Source organism: Sarcophilus harrisii, chromosome 2 (genome assembly GCF_902635505.1).
Source record: "Sarcophilus harrisii chromosome 2, mSarHar1.11, whole genome shotgun sequence".
Classification (NCBI taxonomy): domain Eukaryota; kingdom Metazoa; phylum Chordata; class Mammalia; order Dasyuromorphia; family Dasyuridae; genus Sarcophilus; species Sarcophilus harrisii.
This window is the reverse complement of record NC_045427.1, coordinates 232,724,702-232,745,635: the sequence shown is the minus strand read 5'-3', so window position 1 is coordinate 232,745,635 and position 20,934 is coordinate 232,724,702. Positions and strand designations below refer to the sequence as shown.

The window sequence follows — 20,934 nt, the reverse complement described above, 5'->3', positions numbered from 1 at the left end:
CCTGAAGATCTCAAAAAGGGGAATGGCATAGTTGAAAGAGCTATGGGTTAGGGTGCCCCCTTTTGTGAGGTTCAGATATGCCATGTTCAAGTCCTCTACCAAATTGTATTCTAATACCTCATGTGGAGGTGACCCTAGGTTCTCCAAGGGCACCACAGAAGAATGGGGATCATAATCCATATTGTATCCATATTGTACCATAGTGCAATTTAAGTTTCAAGCATGGGTTGTTGGGGCAGTGCCATGGCACAGTAGATAGGATGATGGCTGGCTAGCACTGACATCAAGACTTGAGTTTAAATCTGGCCTCAGATACTTGCTAGTTGTGTTATCCTGGGCAAGTCACTACTAAGTATTTGCCTCAGTTTCCTCATCTGAAAAATGGGCTCTAAAAGGAAATGGCAAAACATCCCAATATCTTTGCTAAGAAAATCTCAAATGAGGTCAGACAGTCTGAAAGGATTCAAGAACAACTTGGGTATGTTGATTGCCTTGTAGATCTGTCTAAAGACCAGTCTATTTGACGAGAATGACCAGAAGGCTAAATTTGGGGTGCGCCAGCAATAAAAACTATCTCCTAAAGCTTAAAAGGGTCTATATCAGTGGGAGGAATATCTATATTAATGAAATCACAACCCCTTCAAATATTCAATTATATATGCATACATACTTCTTGAACTTATAGCTGACATTTCAAAAGTGTCTAAGATTTTTGGGACATTCTAAACTACGCACATTCATTAACTTGGTAGGGGGTTTGTACCTGAAGAACAGAGGTGTTAAACCCAAAGGCTGAAGGCTGCCGCACTTCCTACCTAGGGTTAAACCAGATTAATTGCAATTAGGAAGAATTTAGCAAAATAAATAAAAATACAACATAGATGTTAATATAGTTTCCTTAATCCATAGGTGACCTGTCAGGATCCTCTCATATGGTTTTAGTAGTCTCCATTTCTATTTGAATTTGGCAAGACTGAAAGAACTTTCAGAGTGGAATAATTACTCAGCAACTTTCTAATGCAGGCACATTTCATTTTATTGCACTTTGCAGATATTGCATTTTTACAAGTTTGAAATTTGTGGCAACCCTGCGTCCAGCAAGTCAACACCACTTTTATAAAAGCATATGCTCACATTAGTCTCTGTAAACATTTTGATCATTTCCACAATATTTCAAAAGTTTTACTTTATTATATCTGTTCTGGTGATATGATCTTTTGAGTTACAATAGTAATTGTTTTGGGGCACCATGAACTGCACCTTCATAAGACTGACAATTGTATTCATAAATGTGTCCCGATTGCTCCACTCACTTGCAGTGCCATCTCTCTTCAGGTCTCCCTATTCCTCCAGATGTAATAATATTGAAATTAGGCTAATAATCCTGCAATGGCCTCTTAAGTGTTCAAATTAAGTCATTAGATGCTGAGAATTACATTGTTGCCTTATTTTAAGAAATTACCACACCATTCCCATCTTTCAGCCAACCCGACCCTCATCACCCAGCTGCCATCAACATCGAGGTACCACCAACTGCACCAGGTAAAAAAGATATTGCCTTGTTGAAGGCTCAAATGATGATAAAATATTTTTACTAAAGGGAATGCATTTTTTAAAACAATACTACTGGACTTAATGGATTTCAGTAAAATGTATAACTTTTATATGCATTTGGAAAACAAAGTTTGTGTCTGTCGTTTTACTGCAATATTTTGCTTTATCACAATATTTGGGTGGTCTGGAGCTGAATCCACAATGTCTCTGATATAAACCTGTTATCAGTGAGATGTCAGGGCTAAGTGAAACTCTAAGAACCTGAACTCTTCTACATTTGGATTACATAGTATCAATGTCAGTCAATAAATCCAAACCTCTTTATTTTCCCCACTTCCTAGAGCCCTAGGGTTGAGATTTGGAGAGGAGTAAGAGACAAGTACAGATTTGGGGAAAGTAGAAGGGCTAGGCTCTTAAGGGGAAAGGGTGGGGAAGAAAGCAGGGAAGAGGGAAGGATACTCAGGATAGGTCTAGATCCACACCTCTGAACTCTGCACCTCCTTGTCAGTGAGGGCTGAGGCTAAGAGAAGGGAGGAAGGGTGTTCCCTGAAGACACATAGCCCTGCAGTCAGCACCCAACCACCCTACCTCACCTCCCTGACTCACCTTCAGGTCCTTAGCCTGTAAGTACATGCACAACTGTGTGGAGTAAGTAGATCCATACCAAGTAGACATTCCATCCTCCCCACCAAGCAGCAGTAGTGAAGCAGTTCCTATCAAAGTTTGCACTTTTCCTTCCATAGAGGAGGACTGAATTCTGTTCCTTTAGCCTGAAAGATGCCCTGTTTCCTCAGATACACTTCACCAGTTAACACTTCATCAATAGGAAAGCAGCAAAACTTGCACTGAAGGTCAGGAAACTTGAATTAGTCTTAGCACTGCCAAATGACTAAGATCTGCCAGCTGCCAGCCTCTCCTTCCCCTAACCTCCACTGTCCACCCCCGCTCCCCACCTCAATATCCGTATTAGCTCCCTGTAGCCTCTCCAGAATCATACACAAAAAAAACTTGGTTTGCTCTTCAAAGACCTCCAGAATCTCTTACCTTTCTAGTCTTCTGGCACTTTGTCTACACCCACATAATCCCTTCCATACAAAATCCCCACTGGAGCTTTGATCCAAAGACACTAGCCTCCTGGCTGTTCCAAGAATGAAACACTCCATCTCTCAGCCCTGGGCATTTTCTTGGCTGTTCCCTATACTCCAAATGCTCTCCCCTTCCTCATTTCTGCAGTCTTCCCTCGAGTCCTTTTAGTCCCATTAAAAATTCCTTCTTCTATAGGAAATCTTTCCCAATTCATCTGAACTTCAGTGCATTTCCTTTTAATGTTTATTTATCCTATACATGACTTAAGCATACATAACTGATCACTTTTTGCCTCTCCCATCAGACCATGAATTTGAGAGCAATCTTTTGCCTCTTTTTGCAGCACAGTGCTTAATAAATGTTTATTAATCACTTGACTGACCCCAGAAAAATAAATGACTTAAGCTATTCAGGGAACTAAGTTTTCCCACTTATAAAACAAAAGTTGGACTAGATCACTATGGTCCATTTTGGGCTCCAAACATTTTTAAGGTCCCACAAGAGACCCAGTCTTACAAAAGCAAACTAGAATCGTATTCAGGGAACTCTCATTGAGCCATCAGGCCGTGATTCTGAAGAGTACATTATGCAGGGGAGAAATATGGCATGGGAGAAGTTAAGACCCCAATCAAATTGTTTCCTAGAAACTTCCATATTGGCTAAAAAGTCTTATGATGTTTGAGATTAAAATTCAGTCTTCTTTGGTTCATAAATCCACAAGAATCACTGATTTCATTAATATCCTTGGTGTTTTCAGGGTAAAAATCTTCGAAGGTATGGACAAAGGTTGGCCTGTGCGTAGTCCCATGGGAATTTGGGAGTCTTTCATCTATAGTTTTGGGGAGAAGGCACTGTGGTAACATAACTGAAAGATAAAAAGTACATTCATTCACCAGGGAAGTTCTCAAAGCTAACATAGCTTCAGCTCAAGTAAAATATATCTTTACTAAAATACCTATAGAAGGAACAATGGGTTTTATGGATTTTCACCTAGCAAAGAGGTCACATTAAACATTGTAGGTTGTCATGAAAGCATTCAGATTATAACACTGGTAAAATTTCTACATTGTCAACAATTCTATCTTAGAAACCTGTCCAAAGACTGTTATTATATGTTTTGACTGCCCTCAATTTCCACTCTCCCATTCATTTCCCCCATCAAGATGTTATCCATTAGAAGCAGGAAAATAGCAGTGTTTATCATGTTGCCAAAAAATAATTGAGTACTCCATGGAAATATGGGCTCTAACATAACAAAATTTAAAAAAAAATTATAAGGTCAAGTTGTTTCTGCCGAAGATCATGTTCCATGTTACTTGCGGACAAAAGCTCACAAGTTTCTTTATATGCTTTGTAGAGTGTGGGCATAATGAAAGCTTGGATTGGCAAAATAAGGAAGGGTTCCGGTTCTGCTGAATCACTGGAAATGTCACATGGAAAGCAGGCCTGCCAGTGAGGCTGGCTTACAGATCAGATAGAAGCCACTGAGGACTCACTGGAAGAGACCTGGAATGTTGGGACAGGACCTAAAAAAAGAGAAACTACAAGTTATTGGTTACAGGGATTACAGGCTGATATAAGTAAATTTCCAAAGGGGAAAAAAAAAGATTTATTCCTATCTAGATAAAACCTTCATTCATCCCAAAATCTGAACTGTGAAAACAAAGCTCACTTATCTTCCACGTGGCAAATCATCAAAAGGAAAAATCAGAGGCAGTTTAACAAAAAGTAGAGACGAGACTTGATAAGGGTCAATACACTCAAGACAGTGGAAGGACCTCATATCTGTGACCAAAATGTCTCCCCCTCCATCACTTGGATAAAACCTTACACCATTTCCTTCTCAAACCAATGGTGGTTACTCATAGCAAAGTTGGCCAACCTCCTAGGAAAAAAAAAGCAGTCCTGCCTAAAAGCAAGCACCCAAAGCAGTTTTTGGGAATTGGACACACTCCGAAGCAACATCCAATCACCAAGGACCGGCTGCTTCCCAAGTCATGGGATGTCTACCTGGTGAGTGATTCCAGTTTAGCACGTGGAACAGGTGCTCCACACCCCTCTCCCAACCAAAAATACAAGACAACCATGAAGTGTTTTCTTATAAAACACTTTGTTCTGATAGAGATCTTCCAGGGAGTTTAGAAGTATTGTCTTCTGAGAGCTAAGATTTTAAATATCTAAACTGGCTTCAAGTAGCCCATTGACTAGTGGATAGGTCACCTAAATTATCATCACATAAAAAGTCAGTATCACCAGACAATTGATTGGTTTTGCTTCCAAGTAACAATAAAAAAGAAATCATCTTTATTTCCTCTCCCAGGGGCAATCAATTACTTTCAAGGCCAGTTATACCATTGAAAGCTCACATTTTTATAGCTAATCTAATAACAGCTTAATGTGATTTACTGATTGAAATGTGTTGTCTTGTCCAAGAAAGGGATCCCCTTAAACTTCTGAGCTTGTGGGGATTTTGAACAAGATAAAGGTGATCTAAAGAATGGACATGAGTAATGTACACTTTAGTCTGATTCTAAGCAGAGGTAAAATTGCTTTCAAAAACAGTATCTCATACAGGAACAGAGGGATAATTTTAATTTTATGAAGTGCGAAGAGTTAGGCACTGTTTAATTATGGAGCTATATTCATGGGTCTTCTGGGAAATTAGTATTTCCCTTGACACTAGGTCAATGGCATTTCAAGAAAACAAAGTCAATCCATTGTTGCCAGAAATAAATATACTAGACGCCACTAAACTTGATGGTTCACTGTCTAGGAAGCTCACAATCTGAAAGAGAAACAACCAGCATATTTAAGGTCCCAAGAAACTTTTCGAAGTCTCTGTTGAGTCATCCCTATTCACATTTTTTCTCTCCTCTATTATTTTTGGGGCATTTCCAGTGCATAGCCTAAATTGCAATTAGGCACAGCTCTTGAAAGCCAGCAAGATGTTGAGAACAGAATCTTTCCCAAAACTGTCATGTTCCAAAGCAAGGATTCTACATGAGGAAAAACTATCAAACTGACCTATCCCACTATCAAATTGTTCATTTTTCTTTAGAATGGTTGCTTTAGAGCAAAATCAACTGTCATCTTACAGAAGAGACCAACCAGATAAATCATCCTGCATTTAGCAGCCCAAATCTAATCGTCAAGGAACAAAACAGACTAACAAAGTAAAAACAAGCTTTAAGAAATAGTAACAAAAGGACTGAATCAAGGATTTAAGAACCGGGAGTTGATGGATCAATGGTTTTATCCAATGTACAAAAGCCTACACTCCCTGTGTTTCCCCTTTCAAAAACAAAGCCACGCTAGTCAAACTATAAACATATCATTTCCTGGAAGATATGCCAGGGTACTTAAAACTTGAAATCAAATATTAGTGGTATGTGTCCAAGATATTTGCAAACACTCTTCCTTGCCAGTCTTTCCTTTCCCCTGTAGTTTTCTACACAAAAGTGCCCCCCCCTCCAATTCATTAGTCTGCAAAGCCAGCAGAGATGATTAAGATACCTTGAATACGATAGTTAAATTTTGTACTGGAGATACATAATTAAAGTTAATTGAAAACATTAATATCTTGTATTAGGCTGCTTGCATTATGCTAAAACTCCATCCCTGCCAGGGAAAGTCTATGGTCCTTCTCCCTAAGGACTCTCCTGAAAATGAGATGACTTAAAAAGATTGCCTTAATGAAAAACACAGGTTTTTTCTTGATATTTTTTGGTCTATCATGTTAACTAGACTCACAATTAGAATATATAAACTGCCATAATTCCTTCAGTTGTGAATAAAAAAAAACAAAAAACAAAAAACAAAAAAAAACACAAAACTTCCATTCAACCAAACACCCACTGCTTTGCTTCTATTGAGAATATTTTTATTATTATAGTTATCATATACACGACAGAATTATATTGGGAACATTTACAAATAGGTGGTTATTTAAAATCTGTCACTTGCACACGCTGAACCCTCACTTATTTTTGCAGGAGCAAGTTATCGGGGAGATGTTACAATTATTGCCTTGTGAACAAACAAGTTTCCATTAGATAACTTCGATGGCAAGAATTGAGAATTAGAATTTTTTTCTCCCATTTTAAATACCCTGTATAGCATATGTACTTGTGCTTAAACCTAAAAGACGTGTTTAGCTCAGCCCCATTCCCTTTTAAAAGTTACCAAAATTAAAATTTGAACCCCATTTAAAAAATTAAGTTCACCAGTATTTACAAATCCCATTAAATTACACATAAATAAATATGTACATTCAACACACTCTTTCTCTTAATACATAGAGCGCCTCCCTGGTAGTATTTTTCTTTTGCCTTTTAAGGCAAAGAAAAAAAAAAGAGGAAAAAAAGTTAATAAAATGTTATGTGCCTAGTATTTTCAAGTTTTTGCTTTAAAAGAAAAAGACCCGATATAAATATGCAAATAAAGCTGATATACCTTGAGAGAGAAAAAAGTTTTTTTCAAGACATTTCAGTTTGTAGTACTAATTCAAAATTCTTAAAAAAAAAAAAAAAAAAAAAAAAAAAATCACAAAAACCACCTACAACACAAACTTGGACTAAAGTTTTGTAAAACCTGAATTATCTCCTTTGGAAGTGTGTTAAATGTCATCCAGTAACAAGGTCAAATAGATTTTTTTTCCTTCATAGGGTAAAAAGACTTGTGATCTAAGAAGCTAGATAACCTTTTTACATAATAAACATTGAAGATAGATTTAAAACACCATAGTCTAATACTGCAAAATGGTTATTGTTGGCTTGGAAGAATCAATGAAATTTTTGACTTAAAAGGAATAATTCTTAATTAATATCATCCAAAATACTCTATTACCCTTGGCTATCAGCACTGGGAATTTTAGAGGTTCAAAAAAAAAAAAAAAAAAAACCAAAACATTTTTAGCACCACTTTTAGAGAAAGGGGAAAGGAGAAGAAGGGATAAAAGGTTTAAGGAGCAAGTACCCAACAAGTACCAAGCTTGTAGTCTTCTGATAACTTGTCCACAAATTTTGGAGATATTGCAGCTTTAGAAACACAAGACTCCAGAATGGGAGGGTGTGTAAATCATGAAGATCCTGAATAAGATGATGTTTAATAAAGTTACAAATTTTTCTACATTGTCCCCTAGGGAAGAAGACAATCCCATAGTCTATATTATGGAGAATAGTTTAGGTCCTTTTGAACTTTTCCCCACGCTGTACTTGCGCCCTCCCCCTTTCTATTTCCGGTGCTTATCCATTTTCTCGATAGTTTTGTTGGACTCAGCAGGGCTTTGGTCGCCAGTGTTCATGTAGGTTTTGTCTGCTATTTTTAATGCTTCATTTAGGTAGTTCTGGACAGATGTCATGGCTGCACATATGGCTGCACTCCCAAAGCCATGAGTTATTAGACTGAAATGAGTCAGGCAGCCTTGAATAGCAGGATCCAGAACTGGGCTGGGTCTAGCATTTCCAAGAGGAGTCCGGTCCTGAGTGAGAAGATCTGTGAATTCCTTACAGATTTGTCTAAGAGACAGAACAGAAATCTTCATGAATAGGTGGATTTCAAGGGACCATGAAAAACACATAAATGGACATGTCATCTAAATAGTTTTGGGGGGGAGGCATGAGAAGATCTTTTGTGTTCTCAAGTAAACTTGCAAATTCTCATGGCAAACAAACACCAACTACCTGGGGTCTGTGCCAGGCCTCCCTCCTCACTTCAAAGCTATTTCATCTTTCAAAGGTTAGCCATTTTCATGGAATCAATGTTTTGGTTGTTACTCAATTTTGTTTTTTGCCAATATGTTCTTCTGCCTTGTGAATTCCTACTAGTTCTGCTTCATTTACCATAATTTTAAAATCAATTTAGTTCTAGTTTGGGTGAGAACCTCTTCAGCTGCAGTAACTGATTTGCAATGGAAAAGCAGCAGCTGAACTGGGGGCATCTCATTTAGCCACATGTCACATATACAGTTAGCCTCATCATTACAACATCTGAAATCTGTTACCCAGACAGAAGGTGTACAATCTTTCTTTAATTTGGGCAAGCCAAGACACATATCAAACAAATCCGAGGAAACACAAATATGAGGATTTTTTCCCCAAAATAATTTTTGTACAAAGATGCCTTTTGGAAAGGAGAGTCATGACAGTCTGTTTCCCAGTTCAAAACATTCTATTCATAATCACTAAAAAGCAAGGTTTCATTTCATGTAACACGTACCACCTCATTTCATGTAACACGTACCACCTCATTTCTTTTGCTTTTAAAAACCAACTTTTGCTTCAATATGCTTAAGAAACTCAAAAAGTTTGGCTGGTTACAAGCAACCTGCCACAATACTCACTTAGCAGCAAGCAGCATATTCTTTCTGGTACCGATTTCATTCCGTCCTAAATGTGGTCTGGTTAAATAATCAGCTACTGCTTTAGACGGAAATTCAGTTTCACAGACATAACCAAAATCTCGGGCCAGATGCACAGCTTCACCTACAATAGTGGAATAATTCCAATCAAACCCAAATCCAAATCCAAATCAAATTATTGCTAGAAAAGACCCCCCCCAAAAAAAAATTTTTTTATGTAAATAAATTCCCCTCAAGAAAATAAAAAAAAAAAAAAAACCCAAACCAAATAAACATCAAATAAATATCCAGAAATTAAAAAAACCTCAAAAGATTCAAAAGACAAATGAAGCATTCTCTCCTGCATTGTCTTCATGTTGGGCCGTAGGAATAACAATGTTCAGATATAACTTAAATTCCAATCTATGAGACTTATCAGCAAGACCTAGTCAATTTTAATTATTTTTATTTCATAAAATTAATCACGGAGTATTTTTGGCTTAAGTCAGATGACTTTTAACTAAAGTAATTAAATGTGGCCTTTGGAAGTCAGGAAAAGATAAATCCAGTTCCATCTTTGACATGTACTGATGCACAAGGCATAACACTTATAATCACGGTGACCCTAAACAACTTTCAAAACAAGCTGCAAGCAGGACATCATAATCATATTTTAAAGGTTAGTAGATTCTTATACTGAGAAGGAGAAAAAAAAAAAAAAAAAACACCCAAGTTTTTATTTAAAGAAAAGTAGAAATATCAGAATATCTAGCTGGAAAAAAGATTACAAGATATTACGCCTTTTTTTTCCCAAGTCTCACTTTAGCATGCATTTATACTAGCAAAGCTTTCAAAAAGATCCAATTTTAATAATCCCACAGATTAGACTTCAGCTGGAGACTTAAAATACTACACATGTTGCTCCTTCCATTACTGGAGACCAGTCTAGCCAATCCTATTTTACTCCATATATAGTCTTTTAGTTTTCCTCCTTATGAAGGGGAAAAAATTTAATTGATTGGGGGAAGATGGGGGAGAATAGAATTGTAGGAAATAAATAAGGACCAAAAGCATCTTGTCTCTTTCACTTTAATCAGAAAGATTATATATATGCTAACTACAGAAGGAACACACACACACACACACCCTCCACCAGAAGAATCTGGACAAAACTTTCAAGCTAGACTAAAAACAACTGAACCCATAACCAATTCTTGCAGGCATCTCACAGTACTGAAGAGAGGGTAACCTGAATGGTCCTTTACCCCAGTTAGGTCTATGTATACCAGACAAAAGTCCTGTACAGAATGTATCTCACTCCCTAAATCCCTACTCCTTCACTGACTTCCCCCTAAGGCCAGAAGGGGAATCTGAACTACTCTGATGATCAGGCCGATGGGAGTGTTTGTTCAATCTTTATACTACAATCCTCTCAGTGTTCAAGTCCATTTTCTCCTGAATATAATATGCTTGAGTTGAGGTTTTTCTTTTTAAAAAGTTGTATTTGTTTGTGTTCTTGGACACTTTCCAGGGGTCTTCCACTGAGAGAGGCCCAAGCCCTGTTCCCAGCTCCATATGCCAGAAAACAAGTGCTACAGGCTCAGAAACACTGGGGATTGGTTTTCAGATCTGAGGTAAAGGGGGTCAATGTTGGAAAATGAACTTTTAGGACTCCCATGATGAAAGGTTTGCAATTTTCTAAATGCTATCTAAATGTTCCTAGATACTTCCCTCATACTATTAGAAATTCCCTCTCCCCCTTTCTCCATACCTTTGAATTCATTCCCCAACCTTGAGGACCATGCAAGACCTAATACTCTCTAAGGAAGAAATAAAGCATAACCTTCAAAATGAATTTTTAAAAACTATGCCTACCAATCTCAACTAAGTACGTAGTTGTCATATGTGAGAAAGAATAGAAAATGCTAAGTTACTGAATTTTCAATGGCCAGCCGGGCAAACGTTATTCTTTTTAAATAATCGGCATAGGTAAGATACTAATATCTGAGGCCAAACTAATTAGAATGTAGCCTATTTTAAACATTCATTGCAATTGCTTTAGGAAGATTACCAACTAGTCAAGTCATTTTATATACCTTAACAAATTAGAAGTTTAAACACACGCGCCATTTCTCAAAGATGCTTCTGTTTTTCTCCACCTAACCTTACAACTATGAGCAGACTTATCAGGCATTTGAAAAATAAAACCAGTAATGCAATACACTGACCTTCTACCAAGGAAGTTAATAATGTCACATTAGCAGCTTTTCTTCTTCCAGCTGGAAGATTTAAACCGATTTTATCCAACTTTTCTCGCAAAGAACGGCCCCCATTCTTGGATTTGGCTCTATGAATGATAAGCATGACCAGCATTGAGGGCTCAAGTGATAAAAGTAAAATGACAAATCAAATTTTATTTAACCTATAGAGTACTAAAAACAATTTGGATCTATTTTCAGATGACCTCCTTTCTGCAGCTGTGTCACTTTCATACATTACAAAACCAAAATTTTAGCAGAAACCAACATGGATACCTGTTAAAGATAGTAATTATAGAACACAAAAATAGAAGCGAACACAGATTAAGTCTGGCAATTCAGAAAGAAAAAAATTGATGGGAATCAGCTATTTAGACAATAGCCATGAGAACATCTTAGGACTGGTTCGTATACAGCATGGGAGTCAGATTTTAACTAAATAATAACTTGCTGTTAGACCCATTTTAGCACTTTCTTCTACATTTAACACTTTTCAAAAAGGAAATGTATGTTTAAAACTCTCTGGGTCTATTAGAATTCAGTGTTAGATCTAAAGTTACATAAATGTTAAAAATACTTTCCCAGACCTTTTATACAACAACACCCCACCACAGTTGGGTGTCCAGGATGAATACTATCCAAAGATGGTTTCCCCTCACCTTCTCAACACACCACCCAATAGGGAGGCATTTAAGCATTCAGGAGAGGAAAGTCTTCGTTGGACCTCAGCTACAGTCACTTTATATTTCGATGTGGAGCTGAGGAGAGAAAGTCTTCCAGGTACAGAGCAAAATACTTCATTATGATTAACCACTGCTCCTAGCATCCCTTCCTTCTGACAGGGGAGACCCAAGGAATTGCTTTTGGTCATTGAAATAGGACCTGTGAAGAAGCAACAGCAATTATCAAAACAATTCCAAAAGGTGTTATACAGCAAAATATACTGTCTTCACGTCTAGTTCCTAGAACATTGCAAGCACTTAATAAATGATGATGACAGATGATTTTTGATTCTATTAACCTTCATTTTATTTTTAAGTCACTACTGGGTTATTAATGTGTTGGAGAGGAGAGAGAATAGGGAAGTTCTGGCCAAAATCAAGGTGTCTCAAAATTTCCTATTACCAACTTCCTAGGTGAAAACCTTTGTCAACCAGAGTATTTTCACTATTGTGAACCTTAAATTGTAATTCTTGAGCTCAATGTTATTTAGGGCAGGTGCTTAATAAATGCATTTAACAACAAAATGCAAGACTTATAACAGATGGCTTGGAAAATTCCCTTTTAAAGACAGAGTATGTCTTTGAATCGCTTTAAGTAACTATAGAAGCAAAGCATAGAAATCCAGATTTTATCTATTGTTAGTACAAATTCTCCAGCAATATCCAAGACCTGGTAGCCACCTTGATAATATACTAAAAATCTTTTATAACTGCTTGTTACTTCTCTTCAAGTTAATTTACACTTTTCAAATTGGTTTCTAAAAGTACTGTGTCTGAAGCTAGGTAACTGAAATAAAAAAATTAATTGCCACAAAAACTTGTAAATTTAAGACTTTTTACCCTTCAGGTTTAAAATTTTAAACATACAAGTTAACATGACATTTTATTTCCACTTTCACGTCCAAATAGTCTAGTCAAACTGAAATGAAAGTGGCTGCCATTCTTAAACTGAAATGGTAATTCATGTACACCCAAATTAACCAGCGATTTTTAGCATCTGGACAATTACATTTCTGAAGCAAAGAGACAGTAGAATTGTATGTATCTTACTCTGCCTTGCCTCAATAGGTTAAATCAGACCAATGGTAGCACCTAGGTAGAGTTTAGCAATAATAGGCAGCCAAGCAATCGGATTTCCACCATATTATTGTAACAAACCACCCACAGCCAATTTTCTAAAGTAGTGTTCCATCAACATTCCTCTCTCTAGTTCCTTCCAGATGCAGCATGTGCTAGAGGAGGAAAAGCAGTCCTCCCCATTATTGCATTCTGGGTTTAAAGTACCTTGTTCAAGTAGGAAAAAAGTTGACATTTCATCAACTTATAGGCCTTATTCCACTACAACAATCTGTCCAGTCTAAAGGAAAAATCATTTCTACTTCTTAGGGCTTCTGCATTTGAACACACTGGTCTATATTTTTAACAAAATGTTAGAATGCCTGATCAGAGTAGATATAGAAGTCATTAAGACTCCAAAGACTTTTTTACCCTTCCTATGTCTGAAGGGACAAGCGAAAAGAAAGGTAGGGGAGACGAATTATAATTAACGCACCTTTCCTGATGACTGTCTGATCATGCAACAGCAAATGCTGGTCTTCCACATTCTAGGGGAAAGAGGAGACAGTCTATTTAGCAAAATAAAAAGAACAAACAGTGAGAGACTTTCTTTAGAAAGGACAGTAATGTTAATCCTGATTCTGTCTAAATCCAAACCTGCTTTCCAAGTTTCCCTCTTACAATTGTCCCAGACTACAAGACTCACCTGTACATCTTCCATTTGATGGGCCATGTCATGTAAGCCCAGATTTTCCACCAGTGCTGCATCTAGGCTGTGGCTGTGGGGCTGCAGAATCAGCTCAGAACGTCTGTAGGTCTCCCTCCTTGTCCCTGGGCCACCGGCATCCAGCCCGGAGAGGTGGGGGACCAGGCCCGGCCTCGTGTGGTGGCTCAAGCCAGCTGGCTCCTGGTTTTGCCGGCTGGGCCAGGCCTGTTGCTGGCTGGCCGCCGGCGCAGGTTGGTGCAGGGAGTTGATGGAGAACGGGTCGCCCAGGTGGGAGTACGGGTCAGCAGATTGAGAATAGGGCAATGGTTGGTAGGGCGGCGGGAAGTAAGGAGGTTGAAAGTCGGATGCCCCAGAATGTGAAAGCGGTGGGGCTGCGGGACTGTAGAGGTGCTGACTGACCGCTGGGAGGTGGGGGAGGCGGGGGTTCCCGTTGCTGTTCCCATCGTGCCTGTCCTGGAAGAAAATTCAGAATGATTGGAGGATTAAGACGACCCCGCTTGTGCGAAAAGTCCAGTTAGCACGATTCTCTCCCCACCCTCATGCCCCTCTCGAAACTCTAATTCCAGTTCCACCGAATTTACCCCCCCCTTCTCGTCCTCGATTGGGGTCGCAGCAGTCAACGAGGCCCCACCTCATTCACACAACAATCTATACGACCACCTCATTCACAAGGCAATTAAAACGAACGCGTGGGACGCTTTAATACTTGAAAGCCAACACATTCCCTAAAAAGGGGGTAAAAGGAGTGTTTGGAGGCTGTTCAAGAAAAAGACCTCGGGGTTTCCGTACGGGGAGCACTAGCAAAAGGAAAATTAAAAATAACAGTAAGAACCTCTTAATCTCCGATTTTCTACCCTCCCTTAACTTGCGGCGCGTGACTTCTCCCGGCATCGAACTTTCCTTACCCGGGCAGGAGACGAAGTCAGTCCTGATGCCTAGCTACAAATTAAACGAACAAGTAAAAGTCCCCCCGAAAGAACCAAAAAAAAAACCACTTCTCTTTCCCAGGCTGGCAGAAGGCTTCTAAGTGCAAGACCCACCGCGCGGTTCTCCATGTTCTTCCGCGACCACATGTAACTCAGTACCGCAAGGAAAGTAAGTAGCGCGTGATGGCGGGCGGCGACGCGCACGAAGGCGGGGAAGGTGCTTTTTCCTCCCCCCAGGACACTTTCTCGCGGTAGTGACGAAATTAAGTGGAGGGACGTTTGGGTGGGAGAAAGGCAGAGGCTGAGGTTAAGCGCCTATTCAAATCCATCGGAAAGAAGCTCTTCAGATCGCTCAGATGCGGCCGGGGCAGGAGGAGATGACACCCACGACCGTGGCATCGTGGCAGAGGGAGAGAAGCGATTAGGGCAGAATGTGGCGCTGCCGAACACTGTGTAAGAAAGCATAAACCTTCGGAGACAGAAACTAATTTTTTTTTTTTTTAATTTTCCTGGAGCGTTTAACTTAAGCCCACGGACAAGGTCATGTCGTCACGAACTTTTCGCGCCTCGATATTTTGGCCAGTGAGTTTTACTCCGAAGGCCAAACAAGTAATTGGCATTCCGGAACATCTGGGGGTGGTAAGCAAGCCTCTGGCCGTCTCAAGAGGCTGTTCTCACAGACGGCGGGAGGAAGAGTAAGCATCGAGTTTTTGAGCCGGGCTTGGGGGGATGGCGCTGCGGCATCTCATCCTTTTTTCCCTCCGGTCACCATCCACTCCCATTATTCCCAGCCCGAAACGTAGTTACCGGACTAGATCCTCATTAGAACCCCTTGTTTGTCCCGTTCCCCCGCCGCCCCCGTACCTTTGGGAATGGATCGCTGATCATAGGAGGACCCTGGAGGGAAGGCATCCTCCCCCTAGCGGAGGGAAGCAAGTCCTGCAGAAAGTCCAGTCCCAACTCGCTGTCCCCGATCCCCGCTGCCAGTCCCACACAGTACTACCAAGACGTTCGGTTCGGTCTAAGGCTCTCTTCCCCGGAGCTCAACGCCGTGCAGACCTCGCCTACCTCTAGCGTCGGCTTCCTCTTCCCGCTCGCCGGCTCCCTCCCTCTCCCTCCCACTCTGCGAAGCTCCTAGTTCAACCTGTCAAACAGGCTTTTTCACTTTAGGACGCTTACGGCCTCATCTGTCCTCCCCGCCCCCCCCCCCCCAACCTTTTAAAGCTCAAAAGTTTTTACTTTTCCTGAATTCTGGGTTAAATATAAGCGAAGACCTCTTACAAGTGACAGGAAGGTCGCATTGGTCACTCTTTCTTCAACTGATTTTTTTTTTACCAGGACTTGTATCAAAGTAGAGAATTGCAACGAAAAAAATGAAAGATTCTCCACCCCCACCCCACACACACCATATAAAGTCAAGAGAATTTTTACTGTCACTTTTCTTCCCTGATCCCTGCATGGTGATGGGTTAAAAACCACGAGCGCCTCTCCTTGTAAGTGCGGCGGTGGCGCATTATTTGCACTTAGTACACCATCCCCTCAGATTCAGAGAGCGCTCCGAATAGAGGCTCTTCTCATCCTCAAGAAACTCCTAATTTCCTGCTCCTAGTAGCCCATTCTCTCACCCTGGCGAGCGGGACTCCAGCTACAGGAGCCTGGTTTCCCTAACTTAAGATTCGCCCGCGGGCGCCGGGTTCCCCCATCCCCGCCCTGACTGCGCCTTTCTCACCTCGCAGTCCTCTTCGTACTTGACATTGTCGGCTAATTTCCACAACATGGCGTCCGGAGTACCCCAAAATAATCGCCAAGATCCAGGATCCCCCCACCCCCCGGGTGGTAAATCCAAAGTTGGGGTCACGGTCGCTGGTTCCCCGCCCCCCAGGCTAACTGGGCTGGGCTCTGCGTCCCCTTCAGATGGACTGCATCGGAAGCTGCTTCGGGGAGGTACCGATCTTTCTCTCTCTCTGGAATGGTCAAGGATCTCTGCCTGTTCCAGCACTTCCCCCGCACCCAGCCAGCCTTAATGGGAAGGAAATTAACATAACTCCTCCCCCGGGACTGCAATGAAGGCCCAACTTTCGGAAGACACTTAGCCTAACTAGCCAGTCACAGGGGCCCGACCGGGCGGGCCCCACCCAGAACTCCTCCCTCGCTCCCTTTCTCCAGCGCTCGGCGCTAGGGCCTGGCTTAGAGCCAAGACCCACGCACAGAACGGGGATGGAAGGGTGGGAAGGGGGTGTAAGAATGGAACCAGCGCTATGGAGTGCGCAAAACTGCACTCTAAGGAGGGAAGCAAACGCTAAAACGCTCTTTTCTGTCTTAGCATTCCCAGCTTTTACCCAAGCATGCTTTATTGATTGTCTGGGTGGGGCCGTTGTTTTCCTCAAGAAACTCCGGAGTAAAAAGCAGGGGAGCTTGCTAGAGAGAGTGAAGTGGCCGAAAAATACAAGCATAGCGAGTGGGTTGGTTGTTGTACTTAGACAGCCCAGACATTTTGAAGGGGGCCAACCTTGCCTGGTTGTAACGGCAGGCAGATGCTTTCATACACTACATCACTGCCAACTATTAATAGCAATTCACGTTTATACAGCTTTTAAAGATATTATTTCTTTCAGTTACAATGCAAGGAGTACCACATTATTTTTGTATTTTCCAGGTCCCAAAACTGCTGGTGACATGTTAGCTTTAGTTTCTGCGGCCCCTCCAGTGCTTGTATCGGAGAGCTCCTGTAGAACTTCCCTCCTACCCTCTCTGAGATTAGCCCAAAAAACGAAGTTTGAATAATCGATTGAAATACGGCCCCACAAAATAAGAAAAAAGGTAAAGAATATAAAGAAAGAATTGGGACCTCTAGCAAATGTCAAATTAGCAACTTTTCCTTGTCTTCTACTTAGTTTGGGGGAAGGGAAATAGATTAATTAAAATACTCATTCTGATGGAAATTACTGCAATCGAGGAAGTCGAATACCCCAATATGCACCATTTCATGTTTTAATTATTGATTTTCATTGCAATGGGAAGACTTAAGGTATGATTCAACTGCGTCCTAGACGATTTTTCTAAGCTATTAAATACTTCCCGGAAAACAATGGTTCAGAACCATATCGAATATTTTAAGCCATTCTGGGATTACAGACTACAATGCGGGTTATAATTGCACAGACTCGATCCATAACACAATTACAAAAGCAATTATATTCGATCACTTCTATTTTCATTTAATCAAGTTCTTTCCGGTAGAAACTAAACTTTAGTTTTACAGTTTTTCTTTCAATGCATTTGAAAAGCACAAGATAACTAACTGGCCATTCTCCATCAGAAGTTCTTTCAAATGCTGGGTTCCAGCGTGGGATAAGATCAATTCCAGTTCACAAGTTTAGTTGCAACGACTGAGAGTCTCCTAATTAGAATTTAGAAAAGACAGCTCCTTCTTCTCCCCACACATGCACCCTAAAAACCAATGGGGTCCTTAGTGGGAAATCTCTTACAAAATGCCCCGTGAGAGTAGGGAGCAACCGTGGAAAAGTAGAAGGCCTCAAACTGAGTGAGGGTTGGTAATGATGAAAGATAGGCTTTCCCGCCCCTTTCCCTGGTAGCAAGACCACCCCTTCAATGCAGTTGCTCCGCCTCCACAAACACACCCCCATTCTTGACCAGGGGCTGGAAAGGTAGGGTGCAGAGGCCCTTCTCTCCACCATAGAAGTCCTTCCATCATAAAATCACCTGAGAACCCCTACCCGTAAATCCTACCTAACTTTTTCCACTTTTGGCAGAGTCTACTATAGAGGAAGTTGTTTTTCCACCGTATATAATTTTTATCTTAAAAACAAATCCCTTTGAAAATTTTCTCACACACCCCCCTCCCGCAAATGCTACGCAGAATTCCAGATACCTGGGGGGAAGGGTATTGGTGAAGGGGACCAGAGGTTAGGAACCGACTAGTTTGTAGGAACACAGAAGATTCCAAAATTTTTACATTGCTCTTTGTGTCGTTCCTTTTCCTTCCCCACTCCCTGGGAACTTACCAAGTTTTTTCAAAGGGAATCAAAAGTATCGAAGATGGTTTCTACAGAAAATTCTGGTCCTGGTAAGCACACAGATTTAACTGGAACCTCATTTTAAAAATCCCTTTAGACTGGGAGAAGGGAGATAAAGTGGTTTGGGAGATCATTTTGGGGGTCCAAGGAAGGGAAACATTCAATTATTTGAGGAGACATATTGCGCTATCTTTCCTCTTTAAAAAAAGAAATTGTGTGCCTACTGTGTACTAACCACCCACTTTGCTTAGTATAGGGAGAAGTGCAGATTTTAACTGATATGTCTCTGTTCCAAACGCTTGGACAATTTTACCTGTCCAGTCGGGAAAGAACTAGTTGAGGGACCACAATGTCTACACATCCCTTACTCGAACCTATAACCGAGACCCCTCATTCCAAATCGTATTTTGAATTAAACTAGCGAGAGACTAGCAGTGCCCTGTACACAGCGTGTGCTAAATAGGGGCTTTTTGAATCGAATTTATTTCCAGTAACTCCCAAGGAAGGGATCCACTATCTTTGCTTTCCTCCTTTTCTTAGCTAAGCAGCGATAAATTGGTCAATATTTGATGCGTTGATATCTAATATTTGCGAGGAAATACTTAACTTTTGCGATTTATACTTTCCTACAAGTCTAAAAAGTGTCTCCGTGCCAGGTTTACAGCAAAGCTTGGAATGATGCAGTGCTGGCCGACGCTTCGTTCCCCTGCCGCAGACAGCTGCTCCCTGGCGGTAGGAGGCTTACAAGAGCCTATCTATACCTTCTGCAGTTTATCGGCCCTAAAAACTTATGAAATGGCGCTTCTCCGATCTACGGACATTTTCTTCGGATTAGTCCTGGGATTCATTTCCTCGAAATAAAATCGGAAAAGAGGTGCCTCAGCAGTCGGGCTCGGTCGGCTTCAGAACTCCCGATAGCGCTCGCCTCTTATCCCGGCACAATCCTCGCCTTACGGTTTTCGCACCCAAGGCGGGCACGGACCAGAGAGATTGAATACCGCAGGTCCCAGTCCGGTGCAAGGCGTCGGCTGGGGTCGTCCCTCGGGGGGGGGGGGGGGGGGGGGGGGGGGGGGGGGGGGGGGGGGGGGGGAATCGGGCGGCGGCACCAACAGCCCAGGCAACGGCCACACCCCTGGGTTTGGGCAGAGTTTCCTTCCTATCTAACCAGATCCCTGACCCAGACACAGAATAACCTGAACAGAGAAGACCAGCTCCTTCTAGTAGCAAGAAATCTCCCCTCTCACCACCATTCGGGCAGGTGGAGGGGTCTGGAAGAAAAGGACCAAGAAGCAGGTGGAAGACAAAACAGCAAAGCGCTAGAGGGAAAACTTCCTTCAAACAGGTGTGAGTCGTAGCCCCGGCCCGCTGAGCCCCGAGGGAGAGAACGGGTTGAGTCCCCAGCACTCCTATCCCTGCGGCGGGACAGCCGGACCCGACTGACTCCTAGGCGTCTGCCTCTCCCCACCCGGCAATTGGCTGTTGGCTCCCCCAAAGTGCAGCCAAACGGCGACTCCCCTCTCCTTGCCTCATTCGGCCGCCCTTTACCCCACACAGACCCCAGGAAAGGGTGAAAAGATCTGGTCCCAGGTTCCCACCACCTTTATCACATCGGCCACCGATTCGTCGCAGGCTAGGTGTTCATAGTTCAGGGACAGACTTTGGGACAGAGACATCCAAGATAACTGAGGTTAGAAGGCTCCAGGCCCACCCTTGCTCCCCAGTCCTCTCTCCCCATTGGGAAATCAGCCTATCCGTGGTCTAGAATCTAGATCGTTTTGCTCTCTACTCCTCTTCTTCCCAATCTTTCTATCCCAAACGAATAAGGGTAGAAACCCGGGCCGCTGCCCCAGCCTAGGCCCTCCGGCGCTTGAGCACTCGGCGCCGCTCCCTGTGAGCAGTTAAAGACACATACTTGCCAATCGAGTCTCCCCAGCAGAGCCATTCAGCCTCCCAGTGGGGAGTCGAACTCCTGCAGCAGCTGCCGCTTTAACTGGTCGACCTGCCACTGCCAGAACCTCACACCTGGGAGCCAGGGCCGCCCGCCAGGTGCGCATGCGTGCAAAGCGCCTTTTCCCCACCCCCAACCGCTATCTCCCACCATCCCCAAGAATAACAACATGCACACCCAACACACCCCACCCACTGACCCATCTGCACCCATCTAGGACAAATTCATCTAAGACATTCAACTCAGATTCAACTTTACCTCGACGGGTTATCCGCTGGCATCT

At 41.9% G+C, this 20,934-nt stretch overlaps 1 protein-coding gene across 3 annotated transcripts; it reads right to left on the bottom strand.

The window, feature by feature from the left end:
• Positions 1-893: 893 nt before the first annotated feature.
• On the bottom strand, positions 894-20,686 carry TFAP2C (transcription factor AP-2 gamma). Of its 3 annotated transcripts, none has more exons than XM_031951670.1 (7): positions 16,396-16,662; positions 13,720-14,193; positions 13,510-13,561; positions 11,895-12,117; positions 11,206-11,324; positions 8,981-9,122; positions 894-4,166 (listed from the first exon to the last, which is right to left on the bottom strand). In XM_031951670.1, exons 1-7 carry the CDS (start codon positions 16,441-16,443, stop codon positions 4,133-4,135), a joined length of 1,092 nt encoding a protein of 363 aa, XP_031807530.1. In that variant the 5' UTR covers positions 16,444-16,662; the 3' UTR covers positions 894-4,132. The 3 variants fall into 3 exon arrangements, with proteins under 3 accessions (XP_031807530.1, XP_031807529.1, XP_003757716.1); XM_031951669.1 differs by lacking the exons at positions 894-4,166; positions 16,396-16,662 and adding exons at positions 6,464-8,156; positions 20,616-20,686; XM_003757668.3 differs by lacking the exon at positions 894-4,166 and adding an exon at positions 6,465-8,156.
• Between the last annotated feature and the right edge of the window lie 248 nt (positions 20,687-20,934).